Source organism: Onychomys torridus, chromosome 17, assembly GCF_903995425.1.
Source record: "Onychomys torridus chromosome 17, mOncTor1.1, whole genome shotgun sequence".
NCBI lineage: Eukaryota > Metazoa > Chordata > Mammalia > Rodentia > Cricetidae > Onychomys > Onychomys torridus.
This window is the reverse complement of record NC_050459.1, coordinates 59,215,914-59,233,968: the sequence shown is the minus strand read 5'-3', so window position 1 is coordinate 59,233,968 and position 18,055 is coordinate 59,215,914. Positions and strand designations below refer to the sequence as shown.

The following is an 18,055-nucleotide window of genomic DNA, read 5'->3' as shown; positions in this document are numbered from 1 at the left end:
ATTGCCTCACAGAAGGGAATGGACAGTATGGAAACATGTAAGGAAAGGAGGAGACCAATCACTGTGCATGATTATAAAAGCTCACATAGTTCATAAGTAATGGACCTTTTAAGGAGCATAAGCAAAAATCAACACGCAGGTGGCTACATGAATACCCTTAATAACGTTCAATGAAAAATAGACTTTATAGGCCGTATTTTCTGAGCATAAACTAAGCCAACAATATTAAAAATATATATAATAAGTAACTAAAGCTTTAGGCACATTCTATTACTAAGATTGAAAAACATATACAAAAGTAAAACTATAAACTATCTAGAGATCAGTGAAAGATATAATTTCCAAGCTGTATTATACTGTGTAACTCATATTCAAAAAAGTTATAGTTTTAAATTCTTCCTTAATTAAAAAAGGAAAATGTGCCTGGGTGTGGTGGGACACAACTCTAATCTCATTGCTGGGGAGGCTGAGGCAGGGGAATTAGTGTAAAATTGAAGCTGGACCATCTGTTCAGTCAGTTATAAACTAGACAGGGCTACATAGTAGATCTCATCTCAAAAGACCACAAAAGATGAAAAATAAAAGTAGTAATAAAAATTACATGTAAAAAAGAAAGAAACTCAGAAGAATTGAGAGTAAAGCCTGAGTCATGGAGCCCAGAACCAGATGTTCGTGTACATCCTGGACTAATGTCACAGCAGGCCAATCCCAGATGTGTGAGAAAGACATGCATGAGAATAATGAGAATGGAGGTATGTGTGATTCTCAGAGATAATTTCAGCGCTGATCATTTCTCTCCCTTCTGTGATTCTTCCTTCCCTCCCTCCCTCCGTCCCTCCCTCCGTCCGTCCGTCTCTCTCTCTCTCTCTCTCTCTCTCTCTCTCTCTCTCTCTCTCTCTCTCTCTCTCTCTCTCTCTCTCTCTCTCGTTTCCTGTCTAGAAACAAAGAGACTGTGTTGGGAAAAGCATGGATCCTGAAGCTAGGGGGGATTTTGTACTGAGGCTCCCTGTACTTGAAACTTCTACTCAAAATTACGTGAAAAGAGTCAAAGATTTTAGAATACTGAATCACTGGGAAACCGTTTTTCGAAAATGCAGAAGAGACCTCCCGTCATAGCTGGGTTATCGTTATGTGGACTGATTGATAGGATGATAAAACATATGCTTTAATATGTTGGTTTTACTTTCAATACTCTCTTTTCATTGTCTTTTGATCATTTTATCTTGCCACAAGGCTCTGTCAGCAGCAAAGTGTAATCCCTGAGTTTAAATAAACCAAGACTTGTATCCCATTCTGGAAGTTGGCATTTAAGAGTGTGAATGTGGGAACTCTTTAGATGGCTGCTGGTGTTTACTTCATGATTAAAGGAAAACTTTGGCCTCTCAGCTCCCTGCTGATAGGGTGAATAAAGATCAACATTTGGTTTGTCTGTTTTTCATTCATTCTGAATAAGTTACAGGCATTAATATATTTGAATTATTTGAGGTTTGAATGGTATTGGTGAAAAACAGGGCAATAAGGTGGAAAGTACTAATTGCTTTTCTAAAAAAACCTGGAAAAAAAAAACAGCCAGTAATGAGAATACTAACATCTTCCCCTTCATATGTTCATTGTAGGGTGGAAAGTGATTGTGTGTGTGTGTGTGCGCATGTACGTGTGCGTGTGCTTGTGCGTGTGCGTGTGTGTGTGTGTGCGCATGTACGTGTGCGTGTGCTTGTGCGTGTGCGTGTGTGTGTGTGTGTGTGTGTGTGTATGTGTGTGTGTGTGTTCTTTATAGGAGAAACATAGGCTTATTAAACATCCAAAATACGTACTGTCACTGTATGCAGCAGATAGGTAGTTTTTTTTTTTACATTGGTTTTAACCTTCATTTATTACAGTGAACCCAGCAACTACTGGAAATAATTGATAAACCTACTTTTAATTCTGATTATTATTCTACTAATGAAGTTTTTGTTTTGGCTGTCATGTTTGGAGGGTAACCATACAAAGGGGCCTTTGAAAACTGAATTATATAGTGGTTGTCAAAAAATAAAACTGTATATGCATGACATCTTCCTATGTATTTTTTATGCCTATTTAGAAAAATAGAACCAAGATTTATCTTAAGTTGATCTTTCTTTTTTTTTTCTCATCAGAAGAGCTAGGGAAATTACTTTATTTCATTGTTCATTTTCCTATTGATAATATTAACTGCCTCAAAAAATAGCCTCAGGAAAATGTAGTGTGTGCAGATAAAGGACTAAGGGGCATTGTTCCCAGCATCAGTGCAGGTCTCTTGATGCTAACTGTGAGCTTCTGCATGCGTCCATTTCATTCTGGAACTGGTTTATACTGCCTGTTGGAGCTGGCCATGATGCAGGTTCCCATAATATGGCTATATACCTGGCCATCCTCAGCAGACCGCCATAATTTATATACACACACAAATATATATATATACACATAGGCTTTATAAAAAAAATGCCTTTGTGTGCATTCACTGTCTTGTTGCACATTGTTCAAAAATGTGATGTTGCACTCACAAAGTTATCAGGAGTTTGTACTCCACATTTCACTTTCCCATGGATTGTCATGGATGCTCTAAAATGTTTTCCTTTAATTTCAGATTCAGAAAACTTGAGCAAGGGTCATACTCTTGTGCTTCTTTTCTTCATATCTATCTGCAGGATGAATATAAACCCGAGAAGGCTTTGTCGGAAGAAGACTTGAAAAACGCAGTGAGTGTGCACCACGCCCTAGCATCCAAGGCCACTGACTATGAGAAGAAGCCAAACGTGTTTAAACTCAAGACTGCTGACTGGAGGGTCTTGCTTTTCCAAACCCAGTATGTTGGTTGATTTTGTTCTTACTTGGTCTTAGTTTCCTCCTCCTCCTCCTCCTCCTCCACCTCCTCCTCCTCTTCCTCTTCTTTGTCCTCCTCCTCTCGTCCCCTTCTTCCTCCCACTCTCCATGTAAAGGGGGAAGGAGATAACCGGCTCTAGTTTCCACACTCATGCTTTGGCACCCCCCTCACACACACCCATGCACACACATCATACATACACAATAATAATATCTTTTAAAGAATGATCCATAAACATTGGCATACAAATTTTTGTATATCAGTGTTTCATCTCTCTTGTGTATCTACCTAAGAGTAGAGTTACTGGGTTGTGTTGTAAATGTGTAGTTAATATTTGAGGAAACTATCCATTCTTTCCCACAGTGGTCAGGCATGTTCTTTTATATTTCCTTCTCCTTCTATGCCTGAGTTCAATTAAAAAAAAAATGTGTGATTAAAAGAGATGAGTTAACTTTAATATTAGTTTGGGCCTAGACTAACTAGCTTCCAAGGAAAGGGGGAGTTACAAAGCGTATATCCCATTTTCTCTATGTATCTTACAGAGAGAGTAACAACATTGTAATGTGATGCCGATCAGTCCTGTAGCCTTTCATTCCCTTAGTGAGCCCTGTGGAGAATGTTAATCACCAGTGAACCAGTGAACTTGTACACTAAGAGTCAGTTATCTTAATGGGCCATTTTAAATCCGTGATAAGAAAGAGACAAAGTGTATTCTACCTAGATGCAGCACTACCCTGACATGCACATGTCTTCCTCTTTTAGGAGTCCAGAGGAAATGCAAGGGTGGATAAGCAAAATTAACTGTGTTGCAGCTGTATTTTCTGCACCACCATTCCCAGCAGCCATTGGCTCTCAGAAGAAGTTTAGCCGCCCACTTCTGCCAGCCACCACCACAAAATTATCCCAGGTAAGCCCATGTGATCATACCCTGTACTTAGAAAAACATGCCTTGTAATGATATAATGTTTGCTAATTTTTAATATTGGAAGGTTCTGCATATTTCAGTCTGTCTTGTAAGGTAGGCCTTGTATCAGTGACTTGCTTAAATGGGGAATGCAGTGTGATCTAATTTATACTTCAAACACCTTTGCATGCTTTTTTACTTTTTTAATCTTAATTTTCTGTTACATACCTAGGGTGGGGGGCAATATCCTGGCTTGGTAATGAGCTTTTCATCCGTCATCCATTACTTTCCTTTTACTGTTTTATGGAGAGAGGAGTATAAAAGTATTTCCATGAATCCCTTCTCACTATAGAGTGAGACTGGGGGTATCCAGTTGAATTCCTTGCCCTCAGGGCAGAGGCGATAACTTTTGGTTCCCCTAAACTCATCAAAGTAAAGAGCTGGGGTTTTTTTCTGGGTTCATTTACATAAATGTCTCTGCTGTTGTCAGATTAATCTCAAGATTATCATCATACTCCTCCCCCTCAGAGCTGTCTCCCAAGGCACTGCCAACATTAGCCATGTCTGAAATAGCCCCACTGCCATTGACCAGTAAAGGATTTGGGAAGTTACTTTGACATCTTCACAGAATTCTTGTTTCTTACTGCAGAAGTCATGGCGTCTAACTGGCGGGCCAGACACTGGCATTAAGAAGCAAGTACTTGTAGTTGTGTTTGTTGGCCATAGAGAATCCTAAGTCCAGAATGCCGGATGGTACAGAGGGCAGGATAGCTAGGTGAATGGGGAAGCATGAGATCCCATGAGAAGCTGAAAGGAAGATAATCTATTAAAGGAGGTGTGAGCTAAGGGGCAGGGTGATCAGAGGAGAAGCCTGGGGTACAGGAGCTAGGTCCGTGTTACTATGGCCCAGGAAGCCTGGAGACAAGCAGGAATAGACCTCTGAGGAGGTAAGCCAGGACTATGTCATGAAAGAAATTTGTCCTGATCTGGTCTGCTATAACAGAACACCACAGAGTCAGCAACTCACTTCAAAACAAAATTCACTTCCTTTCCTGTGAGGTCAGGGTCCTCCTGCTTTATGGTAATCTTGTAGTGCATCATCTGGAGAGGGGAGGAAGGAGCTAGCAGGAGAAAGATGAGGGTGTCAAGCTGCTTCTTAACAGTTCACACGTCTACTCAAAACAATATTCCCAATCACCCATGAGTGTGAAACTCACACAACCTAGTCACCTTTTCACAATTTCATATCATCACAATGGAAATTAAACTTCCATGTGTATTTTAAAGGGGACACTAAACCATGGAATGTTTGCCATTTGTAGGATTTTGAATGCTTTGGGAGCTCCCCCCCGTATCCTCAAGACAAGAGCTTCAAGCAGGATAAGAATGTGATCTAACCTGTAATGTAGAAGTTATTATCATACGCACATCTCACACAGGTGTAAATAATACATATAAACAAAAGTATATATAGCACGTGCATGTATATAATGTATATACAGCAAAACATGCATATTATACTTGTGAATATAATACATACACACAGATGTACACACACATACACACACAAAGAAGTTATTATTGTTACTATATGATGGAAGAGTTTAAAGAAGATAGAAGCACAAAGGCCCTTGAAGGAGCTTTAGTAATCCTGAAGAGAATATCTAAGCTACTTGTGGATGGAAGAGGAAGCATTTGAGCACGTGACTGCGCAGTTCTCATGGCTGGGAAGGATGAGAAGAAAGGCTGCCACCTAGGCTTGAGCAGCTGAGGACTGACTGGTTCCTAACCTACCTGTGGAACCTTGCCTCACTGTGTCCTGGTCTCCCTACTCTGCTTCTCTCCACAAAGTCCTTTCCTAGATCCTTCTCTTCCTTTTGACTCTAAGTGTTCTAGTACCAGGGCTTGGAAACAGACTAAGTAAGGCACTTCCTTACGTAAGACACAGTTTTGGTAGTTCCTTAAGTGGGAATAACCAACTACGGAGTGTCTGCAGTAAGAGAAGCAGAAGGGAAGCCGGATGAAAGAAAGGCAAGAGATAACTTCTACTAGGCAGCAGGGAAGGCTTGGGTAAACTTGATGAGAACATTTTGGCCTGAGTGATGGGAAGAGCATCCATGCTGGTCTTCTTTGATGAGAGAATGTAAGGTGATGAAGATGGAGAGGAAGAGAGAGGACAGATATTCTCATAGGTATAAAAAAGAAAAACCAGTGGTAAGAAAAGTGGCCTGGCTTCAGGGTAGATTTTATGATATGTTTTTTAAAACTTGTATTAGATATTTACTGTACAAGCGTATAAGCATGACTTTTGCTATATAATTCATCTTAAAAAGTATTAGGGATAGAAAGGACCAAGCATCAGGGAAGGAAGAGTGGCATTTAGTTTTCGTATGTAATGAGTATGTTTAGTGAAACATTGCCCTATCTTCTCTGGGGTCAAAGTTCATCCTCGCCCATTGAGAACCAGTGCTTTTCCTAGTGATTGTAAATATGAGAGCTTCAGATCCAAGTGGTGATATTGTGTCCTCCCAAAATATTGTGCACCCTAATAAACTTATCTGGGGTCAGAGAACAGAACAGCCACTAGATACAGAGGCTATAAAATGGTGGCACTCACACTTTTAATCCTAGCCTTCTGGAGGCATGGATCTCTATTGGTGAAATTATTAAGGCCACTCCACATAGTTAAAAGGGAGGTTTATTTTGTGGGGTAGTTTACAAATGAAGGGATAGGTTGCAGGGTCTGGGAAAAGTATGGCGCAGTCTGGCGGTGTTCTCTGGAGAACTCTGCTGGGTCTACCTCCAGCATCTAGGGTCCTGGAACCAAGGGAGGCCTCTCCTTTGATCCTGGGTCTTCAGCGTCCTCTCTCTGCCCCGCCTTGTAGGCATGACCATTACCGAAGCCTCAATGGGGGTTGGAACTTCCAGGCCAAGGCTAGAATGACTACCCACTACAGACAGATCTCTGTGAGTTCAAAGCCACACTAGAAATAGCCAGGCATGGTGTCTCACACCTTTAAACCCAGGAAATAATGGCAGAAAGCAGAAAGGTATATAAGATGTGAAAACCAGGAACTAGAGCTGGTTAAGCTTTTAGGCTTTTAGCAGCAATTCAGCTGAGACCCATTCAGATGAGGACACAGAGGTTTCCAGTCTGAGGAAACAGAATCAACTGAAGGATTGGCAAGGTGAGGTAGCTGTGGCTTGTTCTTCTTCTCTGATCTTCCAGCATTCACCCCAATAACTGGCATCAGGTTTGATTTTATTAATAAGAACTTTTAAGATTTGTGCTACAGATCCACAGACCCACAGCCTAGCCAGGGCCTCTCTGAATACCAGAGGCTCTTTCATAAGATTTTTAAAGTATATAGCAACAAGATAGGCATTTTCCTGGAAAAATAAACAGTGTTGGGAAAAATAAAAGGTTCAGTTAGGAGTGTTTGGTGCTTTAAGACACATTTGTTCATTATCCTGTCACTTGTGAGCTTTTCTTTTCATTTGTTCTTGTCTTGCCTCCAAACATGCGAGCCTGAATTATTAAGACTGATTGCTGCCAGTGTGGCCCCGCTCTTCCTGAACAGCTCTGCTGTGTAGGAGTCACCTTCTCTTGTTTGCCTCATGCTACTGCTGCCAGAGTACACTTTCCTTCTGCTGGGCTGGAGGGACTACTTCAAAGATAGAGTTCCCCTCCTTCTGGTGCAGCTGTCCAAACAGAATATCATGCCCCACTACATACTCCTTCCAGTCGATTCTGAGGACCTCCCTTTACCATCAAAGCAGTCATTTTCAAGCTCGATGGGCACAGAATGCTCTGAAACTTGTACCACAGGCCCAGTTTGCCGCCCTATGTGATGAATAAGATCCAGGCTGAGCTAGGAAGTGTGCACGTGTCTCCGATATGCAGGGAGCTGGCTAGGAAGAATGGTAGGTGGCTTGTAGCCTCATGACTGTGGCACTCTCAGCCTTCCTTGGGTCTTTCACCACTTCTGGATGCTCATACCTCATAAAGTTACTATTTCTTGTATCTAGTGCTATTGTCTGTGAATTCCAAACATTGTCTTGTAAAAGTTTGAAATGAATAATCATTAGATCCTAAACACTATACATTAACTGAGGGCAAGTCACAGGATGAACACCGGTAAGAAACGAGAGTCCTGTGCTCACTTTTTCATTGAAGTATCGACCTCTTACTAGGTGGTAGGTATTAAACCCAAAGCCTCTTGCATGCTAGGAAATCACTCTACTACTGAGATACAACCCAACTCATTCCTGGTTTTATCCTGTGGTTTGACCAAGGGTGGGATCACTAATGGCCCACTGGGAAGACAATGGGAATGTGTGTGCTGTGGCAGAAGAGGATTTCTTGTGGTTGCCTTCCTCACTGGTCAGAACTGTACACCTCACCCCACTCATACTTAGACCGTCTGTCATGTCATGGCCTGCTGTATGTATGTATATTTGTATGTATGTATTAAAATATCACACTGAACCTCATTAATGAATATTGTTAATACAACTAGCAAAAGTTAAATAAAGCCAGGTGCAGTGAACACATCTGTAATTCAGCTGCTTGGGAGACTGGGTTAGGAGAACTGCTTCAAGGCCAGCCTAGGCAGTAAATCAGTTAATTAAATTGAAAAGACAAAATATGAAATGCCCTTCAAACTAAAAACATTATTATGTAAGAGAAAGTGAAATCTCATTTTAAATTTTAGTTGACAAGTATGAATTGTCGATATTTATAGGTACAGTGTGTTTTATAATATGCATACATTGTACAATGATTAATCCAGCTAATTGATATATTGCCACTTTTGTGGTCAGAACATCTGAAATCTCTTTTAGCAATTTTGAAATATGTATCACACTATTATTAATTATAGTTGTCTTGATATACTATAGAACTCTTGAATTTATTCTTCCTAATGGACATTTTGGTTTTTGGCCAACATCTCCCTAATCCCCAAAATCCCCAGGCTATATAGCCACTATTCTACCACCTAGTATTATGGGTTAGACTTTTTTGGATGTCCCATCTAAGTGATCTCATACAGTGTTTTCATGTATCCATGTTGTAGTATGTGACCAGAATTTTTTTTAAGATTTAATGTTATATGTCACATTTTCATTAGTCATAGTCTCTATTGTTGGACATATAGTTTATGTTTGTATTTTAGACATTGTGAGTAATGCTACTGTGACCATGAGAGTACATGCATTTTTTTCTTACTTCATTCCTTTAAGTAGTTACCCAGAATTGGGATAGCTAGATCATCTAGTAATTCTGCTTTTAGTTTTCCAAAGACCTTCCATTCCGTTCTCCATAACTGCTGTGCTGATACATATCCTCGCAGTTCTGAAGCCCTGAAGACACAAGGACAGGGTGCCAGTGAGGTCAGAGTCTGAACTATTTCCCTTTGGGCTGCAGATGATGACTGTCCTTCTAGCCTTTCATTGGTGTGTAGCATGCATGCAGAGAGGTCAAGCTTTCTTGTGTCTCCTAAGGACACTAGACCTTATATTCTCACTGGCCTTGATGAGCGTCCATCTTCTAGTATAGGTGCTTGGGGTTAGGGTTTCAGCATATCCATTTTAGAAAGGCATCTATCTGTAACATGGTCTATATACACCTTGGCAGAACATAATAGGTAAATGAAAAATTATAGACTAATCTCCCTAGATTTTTTATTGGCTTTTGTCATTATCAGTGCACAGCTGATGGATTTTTCAGAATCTCAAGTATATCTCTCTCCTATTTTTGCTAGACTACTTTCGGTATTTTGTTATACCTGGTACTTCAAATGAATCTAGTTCTCTTTCCACCCTTCCCTCCATGCTCCTTGTCTGCACTCATCTAGTTTACTTTTCGTCATTTATTTTCTATTTGATGATCCTAAATGCTCAGGTTATTTTTCTTTTGGTTCTAAGAATCTCACTGTTTTGGAGGACTCTAAGATACTGTACTTGACTCATGCTTTCTGGGTAACTTTTTTCTTAAAATATTACATAGTATTTGGAATTACTAATTTTCTGATAGCTTTAAAATCCTTCTCTATTTTGCTATACAAATTTTAATATAGAATTATGCTTCTGTTATGTAAAATATATTTATTATTTTAATTCCTTTTCATCTGCCATCCATTTATTTTATACTGCACATGTAAAATTATTCAACATTTTGAACAATTTCCATGAAAAAGTAGAATGCCAAGCAGTTACACAATTGTAGGGATGCTAATTACATTATCTTTGCTTTAAGCATGTTTAGAGCTGCTGGATGCATATTATGGGCCTATAACCCAGCACTCAGGAGGTGGAGGAAGGAGTGTAATGAAGAAGTTTCAAGGCCAGCCTGTTTTATCGAGTGAATCTCAAAAAAACAAACAAACAAAACAAAACAAAACAAAAAACGGAAAGAAAGAAGTAAAGAATGAATATTTTCAATGTTATGAGAGAGCTGAGCAGCATATCTTTTTTTGGTAGTGTGTTACTAAGTTGATGTAAATGGTGTCAAGGAATGGAGATCCTTATACATAGGATTAATTAATTGTTTTATGCTAGTACCTAGTGTGTGGACTAATGCTGTGCATGCAATAGTCGCTCAGTGTTTAACTTTGAGTCAATGAAGCTGAGGCAAGTGAGAACCCCTGCCACTCTAGGGAAGAATTTCATCTGCAGATACGTTTCACAGAAGCATTTCTGTGTAGCACAATTTCTCCCCAGAAGGAAAGTGTTATGCAAATAAATGTTCATTATGATAAACAGGGAGAAGCTAATAGCATTGCTGAGTGCGCATGAAATGAGAAGCCAAGTCATGTGACTCTCAGGAAAGGAATTTAATTGTTCAGCTTGTAGCTCACTTGTCAGGGTTTCTTTTAAGAGGCCTGGTTCCCACTTGGTGACAAGTACAGCTGGTGAAGAGCTCAGAAATGATATGGCTTTGTGATGAGAGCTTAGCCAGTAATGTTAGTCTCTGTTCCATCTTAAAAAGGAATATACCAACACTGGCCTAAAACAATGGGAGGGACTTAGGATCAAAGGCTCACTGGACTGTTTTGATAAACTGAAGTCATTAAACAGAAAGGATTTTACAGGCGTCTTGTGCTTCTCTTTGATTATTGTCTGTACACTGAATGACTTCATAATTTCCTGCAGGAGGAACAGCTGAAATCCCATGAAAGCAAGCTGAAGCAGATCACCACTGAGCTGGCTGAGCATCGCTCATATCCCCCAGACAAGAAGGTCAAAGCCAAGGATGTCGATGAATACAAGCTCAAAGACCACTATCTGGAGTTTGAGGTACGATGAGCCTAGATATTACTGAGTGCTTGGTTTTATGATCCATCTGTAAAGCAAACACCTCATAGCAGTCATGGTAGTGAGATTACCTTGTCCTGGCTCCAACATAGGATGTCCTAATATGACAGGCGGCCTTGTAGCTCCTTATGCTTGCGATTTTATTTAAGCACCAAACACATATCAAAGTGCACTTCAAACCAATAGCCTCCTAGCAGGAGTAGTGTGCACCCGTGATAAGTGTAAAAAGAGAACACCAGTAGGGGAAACATGCCAGGAGGACAGCTGCTTTCTGTGACCCTGTGTTTCTTCCAGCAGCGTTTAGGTCAGAATAAAGTGCAGTGGAGGAAATGAGCTGCGGGTGATAGATAGCATCTGCTCTTCCCTGCACACCCTTGCTGCTAGGTGACATCAGTCCACTTTTCTCCACCATCGCCACCCTGCTTTCCAGAAGGGGATTGATGAATTAAGTCTTGGCTCATTCACTTTCGTCTGGTGTTTCCAGTGTGATGATGGGAAAGGTGGCAGATTCCAAACCAAGCTGAACACATCTTCCCAAGTATGCCCTTTGTCTGTGGTTTCTCACAAATCAAAGCCCACATCCTCCAGCTCTCCCTCTTGACCGCCGCCTTCCGATCCTCAAAGGATCTTTTTCTGAAAATCAGAAAAGAGAGGAAAGAAAAAGGAAGAATGTATATGCCATGGGTTTTTCCTTGTTCACACACTCTTCGCCCAGGTATGCTGGTATACATTGCACCTCTGGTCCCCTCCATGTCCTCATTCTTCCTCGTTCTTATATTACATGCCGTGTCCTCCTCGGGATTGAAAGTGGGGGCACCTGAGCACTCAAATCCTGGTCTTGTCTTTGCAGTACTCCACGCTGTACCCTCTCTGCCACAGCCACCACCTGGGTGCCTCCTCTGGGCCCGTCCTGGCTTCCTTATCTCTCATGTGAACGAGCAGTTGGCTTCTGCTGGCTTTCCTGCCTTTAATTCACCCAAGTCCTTTTCTTTTTTGTCCCGAGTGTCAACCTCATTGATAGTGTCACCTGTTCTGCGGTTCTCCCAGCTCTTATATTCAAACCCCATTGATCTTCCAAATAAAGTCCCCACATGAATCTGAGAGGATCTGCCTTTTCCTACTATCTAGACTGTGACTCTGTCCACATGCAGTGGTCAGATTTCTTTCCCTTCTTTTCCCCACCACATACACATCCCTTCGCTCAGCCATTTGTGCCTCCAACGTCCTTCCTACAGTTTTTAGTTTTCCTACTTATTATCTTCCAAGGTAAGGCCCAAATTTCTCCTATAACAGTCCTGTTCTAGACACACCATAAGAAGTCAGTCTGCTCTAGAACTCACCCTAGGCTGGCTCTGTGTTGACTTACATTAGTCTGTCCTTGTGTCTAAAGTAGTTTCCACAGGCGCCAGGGCCCTGTACTTGCTTGTTGGAGCTGCAACCTGAGTTGTGTTATATTTAAGATAGACTTAGATGGCAGAACCATACACTACTCTTCTCCATTATAAAGGAGTCCTTGGTCCAGTCAGAAAAATCTCCTAGGAAAGACTGAAAGTTTGTTAACAAAGACTACTGAAGCCTGGCCAGCAAAAGACTTGAAAACTCAATGAAAAGCCAGAAGCTCATCTTTGGCCAGGCATGTTCATTCTTGAGAAATGTGAGTTCTCAAAAAGCAATCATTATTCTTCACACGTCTGGAGTAACTTGAAACTATGGGCTCTTTTTGTTTCACACTTTCTAATTAAATTTTCCAACACCTCACTCCCCTGCTTCCAGCACTCAGCACCTTGCTTTGAGCCCTTGACTCTTGGAGGAGAGCCTTTCCCCAAGAGGTGGGGCTCTTGCAAGGCCACCGGAAGGTAGCCACTGCTAGTACAGAGACCAATGTGTGGTTCTTCTGTGGGGCCCTTTTCTTGAAAATGGAGCCCATCAAGAAACAGCAACTTCATTTCCTGAATGTTGAGACTGGCTTTAGGGAAGCTGGGTCTTGTCATCATTGCTTCCTCAAGGAATTGTGTTCCAGGACTTCACTCATTAAAGTCGGATTCAGGTTAAGGTTTCAAGTGTATTGAATTGTCTGTCAAGCTGCATTAGCCTGTGTCAATGAGGAAGGTCCAAGGGGCCCTTACTGTGTGAATGTCATCAGAACGGGTTTCTATGAGATGAATAAATACTCTTGGAAAAGTGATTCGTTGTTTTTCACTAACTCAGATGAAAATTGAAATAATGGATCATGTAGAATCTACTGTGCTGTGATTTCAACCACAGAATTGATCTCCTGTGGGTGCTTGTGGAGGCCTTTGTACAGCATGTTTTGCTTTATAAGCAATGTTCTCTGAATCACTCCTTTCTTCCCTCAGTAGAATGTAGGGAACTTTCCTGAATAGAATGTAGGCCAGTTTGTGTATTTTGCTTACAGCTCTACCCCAGATCCTAGAATATTTACCAGCTGAATGACTCAGTGAAAGTTTCTCATAATGTATAGAGGGAACATCAGAAAAAGGAGTGTATTCAGAAAGCTTAGTGTTAGTCCTTTATGGAGGGACAGATGCATAAGTGACAGCAAATCCCATTAGTGGGTGAGAAGAGAAGAGCTGCAGGGCTGCAGAGCCCTTGGGTGGCCAGAACAGGAGCAGGGTGCTAATCCAGCCTGTGTTCTCACTCAGGGTGAATCACAGGATCAGCTCTCTTAGCGCTTGAGGATTGAGTCTCACCTACTCCAGGGCAGGTCATTATCTTGGAGACTCCTTGGGTTTCAGAGTGGTGCTTGTCATTTTCTGCAGCCTCAGAAAGAAAATCACTTTCATTCTGACAGGATATTAAACTGCTGGTGACACCACCAGGAGTGTTCCTATGTTTATGCATTGTACTTGTGTCCCGGGTTGCTTTGAGGACACATAATTCTTCCTGGCAAGCCAAATTTATAGCTCTCTGTATGGCTAAGAATTCCTGAAAGCCTTCACTCACAGTAAACAATTAGAAATTCCAGCAAATGTGTAGGTTTGGGACTTAAACAAAGACATCTACAGGAAGCAAAATGATTTTCATGTTAGCCTTGTAGGAAAAGGTTCATTTTTACCTACAGCAGCAAAGTTCACTGAGAATGGGCTGTAATTAACTAAGAACTTTTTGCTCTAACTTTTTGCTGAAACAATGTACATAGATTGTATTTGGCAGTATATTGGGAGATGGACAGTTTTGTTCTTGACTCATTGGCCTTTCCTTGGAAGAATTTCCATGGGAAGCTTGCTTTTGGAGAGAGTAGGCTCTGAAACAAGGTTATTAAACATCACAAGACCACAATAAGGAAACCAAATTGTTTCCCAGTTCTGGAGGTAAGTATCTGCGATAGCCACACATCCTTACACAATAGCTTATTTCTACTTTATTTAATTCCCATTTTATTATAAAATGTTTTCATTGATTTCTGAGCTCTGGGAACATTAGAAAATATATAAAGATTTAGAGGGCAGGCAGGTGGTTTGTAGATAACATAAATACTCATAAAGGTCCAGCCAGTCAAGGTGCAATGGGCTGAGCTATGCTGGGAAGAATTTGTGTTCTTGAAGAAGTAGCCTCGTCAAATTCCCTTGATGGCCTTGTCCTCAGCCCTTGTATTTGACTTTACTCCTTCTTTAAAAACAATAGTTACTAAAAAATGAAGACACTGTTTATTTCGAGATGTCTAACACTTAAGATAGTTGCTAGACCTGAGGAGAGAGAAGATGTGTCACTATAAACCTCTAAATCATTGCTGGACTGGGAGACATTTACTCAAGAGGGATTAGAGAAGGTGGGATTGATCACAGGTTCACAAATGTAATTGTAGAGACACCTGCAAAACTGAGCTGAAACAATGTACATAGATTGTATTTGGCAGTATATTGGTTTATTTGCTTTGCTTGCAGTGTGAATTCATTTAAGCAAAAGAAGCTATTTCCTTCCCGCTGGCTCCATCATATCACATCCAATAGCTCTACATCTCGGCTAATCCCTGAAGGTGTCTGAATCTTCAAACCCTGTTACTAAGACTGAAGCCAGTTGTTTATGATTGAAGTGTTAGTTGGATCATTGAATGTTGGCTTCAGAAGTCATCTTGATATAGTTTGATTACCACATGAAATTACTGTGTCAGAAATTTAACCTTCAATGTAATAGTATTGAATGGTGGATCCTAATAAGTGAATGCAACCCTCTGTTGCTCACTCACTCATGTCCCCTCTTGCCTTCTGCCTTGCACTGTAAAATGATGCATGAAGACTCATAATTCTTTGTTCCTTATAAACTGCCCCACCTCAGGCGTTTTCTATAATCACATAGATTGATAGTCAGTACAAAGAAGTGAAACTTTTTTCTGTAACAAATGGCTGGAAGTGTGGGAGTGACTTTGGAATTGGACATTGGGAAGGGGCTGGCACTGTTTTGAGATGAATGCTGGAAAAGCCTGTATTGTCACAAATGAAGCATAAAGATGATTCTTTTAAGAACTCAGTGAAAGGAAACAGCTGACTAAGGTAAGGCCCGTGTTTCCTAGAGAGTGCTTCAGTAGTGTTTGGCATAATGCAGACAGACTCTAGGAGCATGAAGTCTCAGAAATGAACAACAGCGTGCTAGAACCTAGGGTCCATGCCATGCCTGGTAAAGACTTGCAAAGAACTCAGCAGAATTGGCTGTAATCTAGGCCATTGGGGAAGGCTAATTTTAAATTGATAAATTTAGATCACAGAAGAAATTTGTAAACAAAATATCAAAGAAGTAGCTGGGCTATCTTTAATCACATACAGTAAAGTGAAGGAGGACAGAAATTGAGACCAGGCTTTATCATTAAATGAAAGCAGACATAAAAATTAGGAAAATGTACAGCATGATTCTATAAAGTGTGAGGTCTCCTTAGCAGCACAAACCACAGGTCTAGCCAAGCAGCAATTTGCTGGAGAGACTAGGGATTGAAGAGATCATTGGAATGATGGGGAAGAGCTCCCAAGGCCACTTCAGATGTCTGAAGATCCCAGCTCCTGGAGAAGCCTTGAATACTAAGTGTCCAGAGAATCGATCACAGGATGTTAGCATATGTCCCCTCACACCATGTAAGAACTCCCATTCCAAAATTCCTATGCAGCCTCCCTCAGCCACCCCAGTTGTGATGTCAGCAGCCCCAGATACAGCTTAATCCTCTACTGGGAGAGTATGAGCCTTAAGTTTTGGCAGGATCCATATGGTGCTGACTCTGCAGGTATGCCAAATACAAGAGCTTCTGTTGCTTCCTGCACTGCCATTTCAAAGGGATCTAGAGGAGACTCAGACAGATTGTCATAGAGTCCCAACAAAGGTAATGGCTGCCTAGTGGAGGTGTGAGAGCAAGACCTCTCCATAGTCACCATTGGAAGAGTGCCTATCGATGCTTCAGAGAGCAAGCTCTCAAGACTCCAGAACTAGAAAGCTACTACCGGTGTGCAAATGCCAGCTTAGGAAGACTGCAGGCATTCGACTCTAACCTCCAGGTGGGTTTGAATGCCGAGACAAGCTTGGCAGAGCTTTGAGGCCACATCCTACCAGCCAGGTGGCTTCATTCCTAGCCCCACAGACAGGACATGAAGTTGAAAAAAAAAAAGAAAAAGAAAAGAATTCTCCAGCTTTAGGATTTAATGTTGTTTTTCCATGTTGAATTGGGGAAGCACAACATACCCTTTTTAATACGTTTCTACATCTTGAAAAAAGAATATCTGATCATTGTTTTATTTTGATTGAGGCCTAGTGATGATCACAGATTAACTTGTGGAGACACATCTTCATTAAGATAAATTATGGCTCAATTCCACCCATATCTAATTTAGATGAGGCAATTGTTGACAATCTGTGGTATTTGGTAGGTTAGATGTACTGACTACATATTTGACTTACTTTAAATTTATAGTGGGCTTGTCAGAACATAACCCATGTAAGGAGCCTGCAAAGGAGGATAGAGAGACTGTATTTTGCATTGTGAGGGGAATTTGAGTTTTGGAGGCCAGAAATGGAATGCTGACATTTGAAAGTCCTTCAATCCGTGTGTTATAAGTAAGAAGAGCTCATTGGATCATGAGGGCTCCCCTTCACAGGTAGATCGCTCTCACTGTCCCTGGCTAGGATAGTTCCATGGGTAGGATTTGTTAGAAAACTAAGCCTGTCCCTCACTTGTTCTGTTTTGCTCTCTTTTGTTCTTCCTCATTCTGCCATCAGATAACAGCAGCCAGAGGCTCTTGCCAAGTGCTAAGGCAAATGCTCTTAGCCTTCTCAACCTCCAGAACAATGAGTCAAATAATTCTATTAGAAGTTACTCACTCTTAGACCTTTTATTATAGTGACACAAAACTGATTAAAATATGCTCCTTTATGCTTCGAAGTAGAGTACTTGCAGGTGTATGAGTCCTCACATTCTTGTTTATCAGAAAAGAGTGTCAGTTCCTCCCATGACTAAAACCAGGCAGTTGGAAGCTCCATTGACTTAGTGGGCTGGAGTTCAACTGAGTCCTCACTCCTGAATTGTGACCCCGAGTAACATATGCTCATGGCTTAACACAGAGAGGACCCACACAGGCCACATGCCTACAGAAGCTAATTTTAGAAACAACAAATGTCTACTCTAACAAGACAACAACATTTTAGGAGAGAATATTTTAAATCTAAAAAATCTGGGGCATCTTAGAGATACATCCTTTTCTGGATTTTTGTTTTTCTCGTCAATCAAAATGATTTTATTCCTTCTCAAACTGGTATATTTAAGAAGAAGAATACATTGCCTGTAGTCATCATCGAAACCCAAAACAACCAGTGTCTAAAGACCACAGAAGTATTAACTAGAATTTTCTAAGCTTCTTCTGAACTGTGGGCATTTTGTTTCATAGTTGTTAGTTTGATATATTTCCTTTTGATAAAATTCTGTTTACTTCCTCAGATTGTTCATTTTCATTTCCCGTCACTGTGTTAGTTATTTCCACATTAAGAGCTCTGTA

The 18,055-nt window shown here is 40.9% G+C and overlaps 1 protein-coding gene across 3 annotated transcripts in view; it reads left to right on the top strand.

The window, feature by feature from the left end:
* Positions 1–18,055, top strand: part of Psd3 (pleckstrin and Sec7 domain containing 3) — a 288,299-nt gene that overhangs the window by 247,002 nt on the left and 23,242 nt on the right. For all 3 annotated transcript variants that reach the window (XM_036209203.1, XM_036209202.1, XM_036209204.1), the window contains 3 exons: positions 2,670–2,827; positions 3,608–3,752; positions 10,905–11,048. In XM_036209203.1, the coding sequence (XP_036065096.1) occupies positions 2,670–2,827; positions 3,608–3,752; positions 10,905–11,048 (447 nt within the window). The remainder of the gene's footprint in view (positions 1–2,669; positions 2,828–3,607; positions 3,753–10,904; positions 11,049–18,055) is intronic.